General features: G+C 38.3%; 1 protein-coding gene and 1 pseudogene across 2 annotated transcripts in view; one reads left to right on the top strand and one right to left on the bottom strand.

The window, feature by feature from the left end:
* The window catches only part of C7 (complement C7), a 58,693-nt gene extending 44,307 nt beyond the window's left edge, over window positions 1–14,386 (bottom strand). The window contains exons 1-4 of one of the 2 annotated variants that reach the window (XM_037799164.1): window positions 14,253–14,386; window positions 8,483–8,538; window positions 4,185–4,260; window positions 1,269–1,410 (exon numbers count right to left, since the gene is read on the bottom strand). In XM_037799164.1, the coding sequence (XP_037655092.1) occupies window positions 1,269–1,410; window positions 4,185–4,260; window positions 8,483–8,538; window positions 14,253–14,258 (280 nt within the window). In that variant the 5' untranslated portion in view covers window positions 14,259–14,386. The remainder of the gene's footprint in view (window positions 1–1,268; window positions 1,411–4,184; window positions 4,261–8,482; window positions 8,539–14,252) is intronic. The other variant, XM_037799165.1, reaches the window with a different exon arrangement.
* Window positions 7,198–7,991, top strand: LOC119506188 (annotated as a pseudogene).

Here is a 14,386-nt window from a genome sequence, read left to right as displayed (position 1 = left end):
TGATGATTGTAATTGTTAAAATTATTGATCATAATTGTTATGATAGACATATATCCAGTATACCAAGGAAACACAGAAAGAGGGCACAAGGTGTTCTAGTCCTTGTCTACCTCCCCAGCATCACCCCCAGACATTCTCCTATCACCGTCCTATGCCTTAGTCATACTAGACGACTTGCATGAATAAAAGACCATGTTTTCTGTCATCCCAGTGAACTTGCACTTACAGTTCTCCCTGCCTGTAGGGTTTTCTCTACCTATCTCCTTCTTGCCTTTCAAGAATCAAATTAAACATTATCTCTTCTCAGAAACCATCCCTACCCCACAAGTTAGGATGCCTGTCCTTCCTCTGTGTTCTCATAGTGTGTTCTTCACACAATTATCATAGCATAATGCAAAAATCAAAGAAATATAATACCATATCTTCAAAGAGTTCACAATCTATCAAAAAAGATAGCCAGATTACAGGCTGGTACAAGGTACATAGGGAACATAGAGAAGTGAAATGTGAGTTAGTTCTAGGTTTAAGGAAGGCATCCAAATGAAGTATCTCCTGATTTAGGTCATCCCAAAGGAGATGTCATCTGATAGAAGTTTACAGATATTATTGAGGAGCAATTAGGACTCAGGGATTATTTATGTACTATTCTTGCCATAAGACTGTAATATTTTTGAGGGAGGAGGCTATGTGTTTCATTTCTATCTCCACAACCCTCATCACTCTATCTGGAATACAAGAATAATAAGTGTTTGCTGAAGGTTGTTGAATTAATATCACTGCATACATACAACAAAAACAATAGGCTAAACAATATTTAATGTCAAAACTATGCTTTAATCACCCCATGGATGGGGTGACGTATTCTTCCTTGATTAGTTAATTTGAGCTGCTTATCTTACAAAACATAACAGCAATTTGGGCAGTAAATTGTTTAGGTCAATCTCAGTGCTCACACCACACTCACTCTACATCTTCCCCGAAAGTGTGATTTCACGAATTGTTTGGGTCTGTCAATAGACATAGTTCTATTCAAAGAGGCAAAGAATATTCCTACTTCTACTACCAGGTGCCACCCCCTTACATATTAAAGATGATTACTGAATGTGCAATTAAAATGCAAACAAAAATCCTGCCCATATTTGGGGAAAAAAATTATAGACCAATATAAGTTCAGTGAAAATCAACAAATACCTATATATTGAGCAAGTTATACAAAAAACGCATTTGAATTTACAGTCTTCATTCCAAGACTATGGAGGATGAATTACCTGAAAAACACCGAAAACGCTCTCCACAACCCTCTTCTGTTGGGCATCCTCGTGAAGGTTCACATGGCTGTGTTTCGAAAGTCCTTCCCACACAAGCCTGGCCCCCATACTGACCATAAACAGCAACCGATCGCCTGCGAGTCTAAACAGAAATCACGTAGGGCTTTTAGACATTTTCAGTATCTTTTATCTGAGAAAAGAAATCCAAGAGAAATTAATACAATTGGAGAACAATGTTTTGGAAATTGTTCTGGTGTTCAACAGAAGCAAAACCTCCAAAATCAATGAACCCACAGAACCACTCGTCCTTGAGTTCAGTGACACGCAGGTTATAATTTATAGAGAGGACTCAGCTATGTACTACTTTCAGGATTGGTGAAAAAAAAATAAGTGAATCTTTAAGAAAGTAACCCAAAAGAGTCAAGCTTAGTTGGGTAGACATTGAAACAAACAGATTACAGTAAAGAATGATTAAGGTTTTTGCCAAAGCTGCATACCAAGAGCTAACCAGAAAAAGTGAAATGAATTATACCAAAGGGAGGGTAGGGAAGCTGAAAAGGGTGGCAGTGATGAAGTAGAGTCAGGAAAACCTTTAGAAAGTGGTGTCATTTGATTTGAACTGACCTTTAAACTTTCTTCAGAAAGACAAAAGGAAGAATCCAAAGAGAGAGAAATATGTTATATGGAGGTCAAGTTTACAAAACAGATGTCTAAGTAGTCCAAAGGTAAAGCTACCTCTACAATGGAATTTTATTAGACAATCAAAAACTGATTTCTAAAATGGGAAATATGCTAAAAACAAATGTGTGGGGACAAAGTAGTATGGGAAAATCTAGGAAGTGATCAAGCCAAATGAGAAACTTACAACGAATTCATCCTAAAATTCATTTAATCTTCATTCAACAAGAAAATATCTCCTGTTAAAACAGAAAGATCAGCAAAATCCTTTCCCTCCCCAATATCAATCAAAGAAGCATCTTTTAGGGCTCTTCCTGTACTTGCCCCTTCCCCCAAAACAAAAATGAGCCAAATCTGAGATCCAGAGGATTTAAATGTTGAACAGAAACCAACAGGGAAGAGTAGATATGCGATCAATCTTGAACTTACACGTACGTCCTAAATTGGGTTACAAGTGGGATTCATTGGGACAAGGGGCCCCAGTAGTGTAATTTGAACCCTGAGCAGGTTTGCAGCAAGCTGGAGTATGAATCTGGTACCTTTCATTGTGTTTAAGCAGAGGGGCCACTGAGGAAAATGAGCGGAAAATGAAACCCAGTAAAAAAATTGATAAATTTTTTGGTTTCTGTTTTTAACTGATGAAGACACCTCTCATATGTGGCTTATTAGTTTGACCTTTTCTAAGGTCCCAAAGCACAGACTGTGTTGTTTTTGTAAGTAATGTTTTCCCTCTCCATTTACCGGGGCGCTTTTGATGGCAGCCCACTGTCAGCAGTCTCCCATCCATCAAATTCTGATCTTATGACTCCTTTCCCACTTTCGCTTGTGTCTTTCTGCATGAGAAGTTTGCTTTTATGATCTAAGGATGTGTCCATTGCATGATGATTGTCCTCCACTCAATGGAAAAAATATACATATATGAAAAATACCCTCTAGCTTTCTATTTTTATTTAGAGGTCTTTCTTAACTGTTTTTTAAATTATAAGTGTTTTATGTACTTCGTGTTTGCTTGACTTTTGCCTTGTTCTTCATGTACCTGTTTGCCTGTAATCAGAGTTGTCATCTATTATATTTTCCAGAAGCCAAACTTTGCATTTGTATAACTTGCTTTGGGAATACCACACATGTAGGTACTAAATAAATGTTTCATGGGGATGATGATTATGATGATGCTTCAAAACAGAAATTATCTCCTATAACAGACTTCTGTTTTTTAATTATTTTAAAACTATTTTTAAATACTTATTTTTATCCAAATAGAGCTACCTTAAAACTATCTAACCATTAAAATGATCATAATTTTTAAAAGAAAACATTAGATTTCTGGGAATGCATCATAAAATAATCAGGAAAGACGTTAGATATCTATGAATAAAAAGTATTCATCAAAGTTTTATTTAAAATACCAGAAAATGGAAACAATTTAAAATATCAAACAAAAGGGAACTGGATAAACAAGATGGGTATATTCATATAATGGAAAATTATGCAGCTCTTCACAATATAATGTCAGGTTAAAATAGTAGGATACAAAATTATGAACAAATAATCTTATTTTTAAAAATTATAAACACAGATAAAGTAAGCTGAAAGAATATACACCAAAATGCTGATATATTGGTTTCTTCTAAATAGTGAAATGATGGGTAGCTTTTTTTCCCTTCTTTATACTTCTCTGTGTTTTCTCCAATGGGCATTTCATAATAAGAAAGAAAAGGCATTCTTAGAAGCACTTTATAATCTCCAGGTTACACCTGGTATTTTATTTTAATTACTTAGGAATTAAACTTTAAAATATTACAAAATGTTTAATTTTCCATGACTCACTATTTGTGACATAAAACAAAGCAGGTAGTCTTGCTACTTGTGAGTGTTTCAAATGAGAAGAAAAATTGAGCCCAGTGAATATGAAACATTTCAAATTATCTACTGATTTCATTTCATGCTATTCCTATTTCTTTCATAGTCAAAGAGTTAACAAGTTTCCCTTAACTTTTACCCATATATACTTCTAACTCAAAGATAACCTTTAGAAAAGTCCTTCAAGAAAAATCAGAATGCAGAAATTACTATATTACAGGATTAATTATTAAATAAGTCATGCTTTTCTCCCTTCAAATTTTTTAATGTAATTTTCAAGAAAGATAAAAATAATGTTCAAAAATTAATGCCTTTTGGCTATTCCTAAGCTAATTCTGCATATAAATAATGAAATACAAAGCTTCTGCATGGTCTCACCTGAGTCTTGGTACAGCCATTGCATTCTGACCAAGGGGCATAGGAATCCCACTGGCAGTTGACTGGAGAGGAGGCACTGTCACAGTGTCAAATTGCCCATCACAAAACAGGTAGAAAGATGAGAGGGGACACAAAGAATAGTCAAAATGAAAGAACATTAGCTTTATGACTTTTTTTTTCTGAGACACTAAAAGTATCCCAACATGTATTCTTCTAAGAGATTAATGAATTCAACCAACATTTATTGAACATCTATTATATGCCAGGCACTATTTAGATACCGGAGTTACAGAAATACAAAAAATAAAAAGGTTGTTATAGTACTTTGAAGTTACATGTACCTCAGAAAAGGTCATTGTGCTGGTTTGAATGTATTATGTCCCCCAGAAAAAGCCATATTCTTTGATGCAATCTTGTGGGGCAGACATATTAGTGGGGATCAAGTTGGAACATTTGGATTAGGTTGTTTGCATGGAAATGTGCCCCACCCAACTGTAGGTGATAACTGTTGAGATATTTCCATGGAGGCATGGCCCCACCCATTCAGGGTGGGCCTTGATCAGTGAAGCCATATAAATGGGCTGACAAACAGAAGGAACTCAGTGTAGCTGAGAGTGACATTTTGAAGAGGAGTTACAGCCAAGAGGGACACTTTGAAGAAAGCACAGGAGCTGCAGATGAGAGACATTTTGAAGACAGTCGTTGAAAGCAGACTCTTGCTCCAGAGAAGTTAAGAGAGGACAAATACCCCAAGTGCAACTAAGAGTGACATGTTTGAGGAACTGCAGCCTAGAGAGGAATGTCCTGGGAGAAAGCCATTTTGAAACCAGAACTTTGGAGCAGACACCAGCCACATGCCTTCCCAACTAACAGAGGTTTTCTGGACGCCACTGACCATCTTCCAGTGAAGGTACCCAACTGCTGATGTGTTACCTTGGACACTTTATGGCCTTAAGACTGTAACTGTGTAACCAAATAAACCCCCTTTTATAAAAGCCAATCCTGACAATGGGATTGGGAAAGCCATAAGGACCACACTCCCCTTTGTCTAGTTTATGGATGGATGAGTAGAAAAATAGGGGAAGGAAACAAACAAACAAACAAACAGACAAAGGTACCCAGTGTTCTTTTCTACTTTAATTGCTCTTTTTCACTTTAATTATTATTCTTGGTATTTTTGTGTGTGTGCTAATGAAGGTGTCAGGGATTGATTTAGGTGATGAATGTACAACTATGTAATGGTACCGTGAACAATCGAATGTACGATTTGTTTTGTATGACTGTGTGGTATGTGAATATATCTCAATAAAATGAAGATTTAAAAAAAAAAAAAAGCCAATTGATCTCTAGTGTTTTGCATTCCAGCAGCATTTGCAAACTAGAACAGTCATATTCTTTTAATCCATTCATGTGGGTGTAGATCTATTGTAAGTGGGAGCCTTTGATTAGGTTATTTCAATTGAGAAGTGACCCACCCCATTCAAGGTGGGTCTTAATTCTGTTACTGGAATCCTTTATAAGAGGATGAAACCCATACAGAAGCTGAGAGATGAAATTAAAGGATCCTCACAGTAAAAGCCCCAGAGCTGAGAGGAAGCCACTGAAGCCAGAAGCTGGAAGCAAAGAAGAAATTCAGGAGAAAAGGACCAGCAGATGCTGCCATGTGCCTTGCTATCTGATGGAGGAGACTAAGCTTGCTGGTAGCCAGACTTCAGAGAAAGTATCACCCTATTAATGACTTAATCTGTACATTTTTCATGGCCTAGGAACTGTAAGCTTGTAGATGAATAAATCTGCATTGTAAAAGTCAGCCCATTGCTGGTATATTGTGCTTTGTCAATTTTAGAAAACCACAACAGTAGGTCACTGACCATTAATGGAGGAGAAGACCAGAACACAGATGTGTAACAAATAATGATAATACAATATGTCCAATTTGATAGATTTCATAAAGAAATGGGTATAGCATAAAGTGTTATGGAACTATAAATAAGGGAGCAACCAGTGTTGGAGGGGAGGGTAAGATCAAATAGAAGGAAGGTTTTATGGCCTCCAAGAGTTCAGAATGATGAATTGAAGAGTTATCTGGAAACTCTCAATGAGATACAAGAAGCTCTAAAAAGAACCCACGAGAAGCAGAAGACTAAAAAATAGCAGAGGCAAAATGGACAGGAATTAATTTTAAATGTTCCCCCACTTTGTTAGGCCACCTCTCAAGCATACATCCAGGCAGGAAGCAGCTTTGAGGAACAACTCCACTCGGATAAAGTACATGTGGGAAACGGAGAGGTGACTTAAATTTTACTACAAGCAATAAACCAGCTTCTGACTTTGCACACAACGCTCAGCTCTGGTCTAGTAGTTGAGGTCTCATGGATTACACCTAAGATATTAAGAAAGACTTCCCTAAAACCAGGTTCTTTGAGAAATAATGGAAACTGGGCTCCTGATTACTGGATTTTGAGCACATCCCACGGCTAGGAGACATCCGGAGTCAAGGTGATTCGTGCATATCTATAACCTGTCAAGTTACCCTTGTAATGAATCCCATCTCTTGGTTTCATGTGCTTCAAGTGTTTATAAGGGACCAACCTTGCTTACCTGTAGTTTTAACATCTCTGCTATATCTCTGATAATGGTACCAATGACCCAATTACCTTAGTATTTCGATCCTTAAACAGTCTGAGCTTACTGTTATTTCTCTATTTATCCAAAGAAAAGTCAAAGGCATTCACCAAACCCCCAAGGCTTGGGAAGGGAAGCTGACTTGGCCTCACCCCTCAGTACTCTCCACACACCCTGGGCAGGCCTCTCCTATAGCCTTCATCATGTATGAACTGCAATGAGTTCTTTAAAGATCAGAACTGCCCAGCAGGCTCTCCATGCCTTCTTACTGCTCTTTGTATCCCCAGGAACTAGCACAGTGCTAGACACATAGTCTGACAGTTCAATAAAATGAACTGACCTGGCTCTGTCCCATCAGACTCACATGAAAACAAACCAGAGAAACAACATGGTGGTTGGCAAGAACAAGTGTCTTTCAAAAGATGGCAAAAAAGGAGCCAAGAAGAAAGTGGTTGATCCATTTTCTAAGAAAGATTGGTATGATGTGAAAGCACCAGCAAAGTTTAATGCAAGAAATATTGGGAAAACGCTAGTTACAAGGACTCAAGGAACCAAAATTGCATCTGATGGACTTAAGGTCGTGTTTTTGAAGTGAGCCTTGCTGACCTGTAGAATGATGAAGTTGCACTTAGAAAATTCAAGCTAATTACTGAGGATGTACAGGGCAAAAACTGCCTAGCCAACATCTGTGGCATGGATCTTACCCATGACAAAATGTGTTCCATGGCCAAAAAATGGCAGACCATGATTGAAGCTCATGTAGATGTCAAAACTACCCATGGTTATTTGCTTCGAATATTCAGTGTTAGTTTTACCAAAAAATGCAACAATCAGATTCGGAAGACCTCGTAAACCCAGCACCAACAGGTCCGCCAAATTCAGAAAAAGGTGAGGGAAATCATGACCAGAGAGGAACAGACAAATGACTTGGAAGAAGTGGTCAATAAATTGATTCCAGACAGCATTAGTAAAGACATAGAAAAAGCTTGCCAATCTATCTATCCTCTCCATGATGTGCTTGTTAGAAAAGTAAAAATGCTGCAGAAGCCCAAGTTTGAATTGGGAGAACTCATGGAGCTTCATGGTGAAGGTAGTAGTTCTGGAAAAGCAACTAGAGATGAGACAGGTGCTAAAGTGGAATGAGCTGATGGTTATGAGCCACCAGTCCAAGAATCTGTTTAAAATTCAGAGAAAATAAAGTCTTATTTGTGGGGAAAAAAAAAAAGAAAAGAAAACAAACCAAGGCCATGATAAATGATGCTGGCTTTTTTCCAGGCTCAAGAACAAATAAAGCTATTTTCTTAAAAAAAAACTCCTAAGCTTTAAAATCCAGAGGATGTTTTGCAAGGATTACATGAATGATCAAATTCTGCTCTAGGATGTCTAGGTCTGCTCCGATTCTCTGAACTATGGGTACAACTATGGTACTGGGCCAAGCAAAGGACTTGGAAGTACATTTAGTCCTCAAGTTTCTTCGTTTCAGGGAAAAAAAGTAAATAAATTAAAATAAGAATAAAAATACACACTTTTGCTATCCTTGCCTTTTTTAAAAATATAGATGGATGGATAAACACACTTAGGCTTTGGTGTAAAATCAGACTTGACTAAAGAATGTCTTAAGAAAAAAATAAGAATTTTTAATAATTTCCACACACGATCCAAAAACATCTCACCTTGAAAAACCTGGGGACTCTCCTATAAATCCCACCAAAATGAATAAGCTTAATGCCTAAAGAAGAAAAAACAAAAGCAATATTTTAGCTTGCATTTCTTTAATGAGTTGAAAATCAATACGTTTGTCAAAGTTGGTATTTGCGAATTGGGAGCATAAGAAAATAAAGAAACCCTGGAGAAGCTACATGACTCTGCTTTTCTTTTCAGTTTCTATTTTTAAATAAAAGTTTAATATAATTCTGTTTATCCCATCTCCTATTATTCTTTTCTGAAAAAGCAACTAGGGATTGGGCAGTGTCTTGGAAAAACAGATTGAAAATGCTCACTTCTCTAGCGCTGCAGAGTAAGATGCCTGAAGCAAGTCCTTAGGGTCCTATCATCTTTTAATCCCTTTCTCTACTGGACTTCTCTTCAATTTAGTACCCTTGAGGAGAAACACCCAGAGGGAAAAAAAGCCTGGAAAAAGTAACAGTGCTGATTGCTGTTAAGACACAGCAGAGTGGTGCTAATTCTCCTTTTATTCCTTAGTGCCGTGGGCAGCTCCTTCAGTGTTCAAAACCTCTCTGAGGCCTTTTGTAATCACCTTTATGTGATAGCATAAGCCTAAACACTGAGACTCCACCCAGTTACAAAATAGTATGTAAGATGTGATTACATTTTGTTTTAAAAGGCAAACATGTACTGAAAAAACAAATCTGGAAAGAAAATTGACAAAAGATAATAGTTTCTTTCTGGGTCGTGAAATTATAGGTGATTTCTATTATCTTACTTTTTACCTGTATGTATGTATATATATATATACTTACTTTAACTGACAACTGAAGAGGGAATCTTTAGTGAAGACTCTCAAAGGCCAGCAAATGCTTTCAATTCATAACCCTGTATAAAGTCCTTAAACTCTTTTCCCACCTTTCAACAAGCCACTGTTTTTTCTCTTTTCTCGAGTTTCCCAAACTTCTTTCCCTTCAACATAGCTGTGGCTTGGCTTTCCTACATTTTTTCCAGACCCTTCCACTTGCCTTCCCAGGTCACCAATCTTCCTATCAGCTATCTTCCTTTCAGTTGTAAAATCCTAGTTGCCTATTTCTGGCGTTACCTTTGAGATTGTCATTCTGATTAGCAAATTCAAAAGAACCCAGAGGTACCAGGAGGAGCTTGAGAACTCGGAAATGGGTGAACAAGGTAGGGGGGAGGTTTGAATACATTAAGCATATAATTTTTTAGCTTTTTTTTTTTAATTATAAACTTTGTTTTCTTTTTTACATTATGCCTTTCCTCTGTGCTGTGTCAACTCATTTTTACTCCTGCCCTTGGCAAGCTTATTTCATTAGCTTTACTTGTCAATCTCAGGCATCAACAAATGGGCACAATTTTCAGGCAATGATAATTCTAGAACAGTCTGATATTTGCTACTTCAATTTCTCTCCTAGGTTCCTGGGGGTCTGTAATGGGGAAGAAGTGGGGTCAGCACCAAAATTCTACCTTGTTCTTCCACTTTTCTTCTCTACCTCCCCAAGCCGCTGCATCTTCTTCAAAGTCAGAGCACAGCAGTGAGATGAGCAAAAGCCAAAAAAAAGGGATCTTGCTTGACTGATCCAGTTGGAGTTGGGGATGGTGATTCAGGGTATGTTGGATGTTTGAATGTTGATTCTTTATCTCTCGAGGTGTTTTGTGGGTCTCTGGGTTCCCCACCCTGGGGGTCTGTGCCCCATTATTCTCTGGCACAAATGGTTCACGCCTTTTTCCTCACTTATGACCCTCATCAGTGCCTGCTTCCTGGGAGTCCTTTCCACACTGATGCTATCTGTTGGGGTTGTCTCATCCTGCAGGCAGTCTCTCAGGTAGGGTCCCCAATGACCCACGTCTGGCTCCCTTTCAGAGGTCCATGTCTGTGCACATATCTTTGTTTCAACAAACTCTGGAAGTCTAGGCTGTTATTGATACTGCTCTATTGATTTACTCTGCTACCAGACAGGCCAGCCAGCCTTTAGATTTTCTCAAGTACGGGTCAGGTATCAGTGTCTATATCCCCCACACTCCAAGTGATACAATCTTGAGGCCTCTATTTGCATACCCTTGAGAATAGGGATAGCCTAAGGGTCACCAGACTGATTTGGAGCTACTCTCTTTGAAATACTGCATAGAATATTAGCATCTCACTTTAAAATGTGGGAGCATTGAGCACTTAGCCATTGCTCTTGGTCTCTGAGCTTGACCTAAAATTAAGGCATAGTGAAAAAAGGGTATTTTTAATATCCTGTCACATGAGCTTAAAAAATGTTCAACCAAGTTTTAAGGAATACACTTTTGAGTAGGAGTGCCTTTGCCATCACCTTCCCCAAACATGTACTCCTTTTTATGGCCCATCAAGATCTGCTTATCACAGACCAGTTGTGGTGATGATATACAAGCTGAATCTATCAGCCAGGAGAAGCTCTTAAAAACTTGCTGACTGGGTAGCTTTTAAAAGGAACCAGTAATTGTTCCTTCTTTGGGGGAGCATATTATCAAATGGACAAAAATAAATAAAAGTCACATGAATGACAGAAATAAACCAACATTTAAACTGATCCCATAAAGGAATTGCTTAGTTGAGAAGGTATGGTAGATTTGTACCATGTCAACTTAGCTAAACTGGAACTACATTTCCCAGAAATCTCTTTTCTTCTTCCTTATCCCTGACTGAGCATTAACTTCTCCCTCCCTCCTCTAACGTGTTCTGACCACAGCCATCATCTCTACTTTTCTCATTTCTCTCATGGGTCCAACTCTGGTCATTTGTGTTTGTTTTTTTGAAAAATGAACTTATTTTGTGTAACAATAAAATCTTAAATTCTGTAGTATACACTAGATTCTGAATGCACAAATTCCATTAAAGTATGGCAAATCAAATCTAAATCATTGGCATGTGCTAATCAATGCAATGATCAATAAATTCAGAGCATAGGGCATGGTATAGGTGAAGAAAAGTACAGATTTTTTAGTTAATTTACTTACATCCTTTTTAGAAATAAACATCAATTTGCAATACTTCTAACAATAAAGAAATGTGACACAGCACCATAATATGATAGAGTACTATGCAGTCATTATAAGCATGTTTTTATAGATTTTTCAAAGAGAGGAGAATATGCTTATGATATAATAAGTAAAAAGATCCAGATACAGTTTAATAGCAACTTAATAAAATATATTTTGCACATATTTTCATAAAAGACTAGAAAGAAATAGATTAAAATGTTAACAATTATCTCTGGGTAGAGAGAATATATATTATTGTCTCCTTTAAATTTTAAACTTATTTTTGCCAATAAGATAGTATTATCATCTGGAAAGGAATTATTTTGAAAGCACACAAACACCAACATGGATAATTGGTAGAAGACAGCTGATAACTTCACATCAGCTCTGGAGCTGAGAGTCCCTGGCCTGATAAACCACAATGCATGGCCACGTGCTAGCCCAGGAGAGTGAATGATGCCCCTCACCATAACCCAGGTTGAGCTCAGTCCTAGCAGGGTGGAATTAAAGGCTGGGCCACAGCCAGCTCAGAGGGAAGCTTCTTTTGCTCTGAAACAACTGGAATCAAAGTATATCTTGCTGATGGGACACAGAGACAACCAAAAGAATTCTGGTACCCCCTCGGTGGCTTTAGTTAACATGGATGCGAGGGCAAAAGAATACTCCTGCTTAAAAGGTCAGCCCTGGAAACCACTTCTGGTTTCTGGATTACCCAGGGTTTTCCAAACTTCCCTTCTCTAAAGACTGCCACAGAAACATGCTTTTCAGATTTACTGCAAAAATAGGAATATCTACTTTCAAATATAGGTAGGAATTCTACATGCAACTTGGAGTTCAACAAGTGCTTTACGTGTTAATATTCTATCAGTCAATTGAAGGATAAAAGTATATTTATTATTGCAGCAGCAAAATACCATAATAATCACTGATTTGTGAACACTTTTGAGTACAAAAAAATTTTAAGATGTCTCATTATAAAATAAATTTTAAAATAGATTGGCAGTTAATTCAAATATTTAGAGAGAGTTTGTTAACTAGATGACTTTAGTAAGACCATTATATACTTTTTGAGCTGACGATGTTCTAAAATTTTAAATAAAAATAGAAGGCAGAATAACAGAGATTAGATTATATCATAATTCCAACTTCTGGTAACTTTTAGGCTTACCTATTGTTCTAGCACCCTGGCATTAAACCAGTTAACTTTATAAATTGTGCTTAATATTTAGTTATTTAATTCTATGTAAGCCAAGAATATCTTGCTCCTCCTCCAACCCAAGTGGATAGTAAGCATGGATATAGTATTGCAAATGGACAGCATAGTTACCAAGGAAACAATCTAGCTGCGGGTAGCTGAGCTTGTGCCTCGACTTACCAGGCCTGGGCCAGGGGACCTGATATCACCCCCTGGGGAGGGTAGTAGGTACGGGCGTGAGTGCCCTCTGCAGCCCCCCCGAGCCTGAGGAGCGAGGTCAAGGCAGCTCCCTTTTCCTCACCCAAAATGCCACTGGCAGGGGAGGCTTGCCGGAGGAAACCGCCTTTCTCCCAACTGCCCTTTCCCCACTTCCTTATCTTACCCACATACTCCCTTGTGCCAAGGCCACTCCTGCCACCGCCAGTGCGCATGCACCGTGGCCAAAACAACCCCCGCCCGCTGCAACGGCTCCTGCGTCCTCTCAGAACCAATCCTAGCCCCTCTCCCTTCAATATTGCCATTTTAGGCTACTTCACCTCCTTTCCAGCCCTGCCCCTCTTACCAGCCTATATAACCTGTAATCACCCCTGAATAAATCTCTTTGGCGCATACTCCTACTGGATGAAGAGTGTTTTTGTCCTTATCGCCGCCCTCCACACCTTGCACGCCTCTCGCCGAGGACTTTGGCCACGTCCTCCGCCTCGCCCTCGCCTCCGGGAAAGAGCCCCCGCTGCCGGTACCCTTTAAGCAGCCCCGAGAGCTGAGGGCTCGGCTACCGGCCGCCACTCCCCCTAGAAGCAGTAACCCCGACCGCATCTAGCCACTGACAGCACAGCGAAATTATTGTTCCAGCAGTATAAATTCAAAATTTTTAAAGTTTAAATATCAAAATGTTAATGCAAAATTGTAATAATAATTTAAACATATCTTTGCAGCCCAAAATTCAGTCTATGATGTTGATTTCTGTCTTTGGCTTTGTTTTTTCCCGAATAGTAATTTTTTTTAATGTTTGGCAATTTTGCATCAGGGCCAACATGTGCATTTGGTAGACCTCTGGTTTCTTTCCATCTACCTGTGTCTTCTATTCTCACAATCCTGCTCCTTTCATCCAGGATTCCAATTTCTAAAGTTGCAAGTCCCCAAATTTACTTCTCTATAAAGCTCTTAGCCAGCTCAGTCAAGTTGCCGGGCTTCATTGTATGTCTCCCAATCAAGCAAAAATAATACACTGAAGGAATTTTTCCTCTAAGAAATAACAATAGTACTATTGTATTTTTATGGCTTTTTATAAAGCCATAAAGGAGAGTCATAAACATTATCTCCATTTCCTGATTCCCAACCGTCTGAACCAATAATTTAATTCAAGACAAGGAAAAAGAACTAACTTTGGCTGAGTTGTTAAATACAGTTAAATAAATATTTTTAAAAATCACCCTCCAGATCTTATTCTTCTCTATTTTCTCATATACCTCTCCTTTTTTTTATTTCTTTCAGTTAAGTACTACCCCATTGACATAGCTTCATTTACAAAAGTATTGAAATTATTATCTTACCTTCATGTTTGGGGAAACATTCAAGGCAGAGGAAGTGGAGGAAAATTTCCCCTGCAGGCACAGGGTGTTTTTCAACAACAGGAAGAGCCCAGCAGTTTGCCTCCCTCCTTGGCTCTCACTGGTGTGGGTTAACT

This window comes from Choloepus didactylus, chromosome 11 (genome assembly GCF_015220235.1).
Source record: "Choloepus didactylus isolate mChoDid1 chromosome 11, mChoDid1.pri, whole genome shotgun sequence".
Taxonomy (NCBI): domain Eukaryota; kingdom Metazoa; phylum Chordata; class Mammalia; order Pilosa; family Megalonychidae; genus Choloepus; species Choloepus didactylus.
The sequence above is the reverse complement of the archived record's forward strand: the minus strand, read 5'-3'. Positions and strand labels throughout refer to the sequence as shown.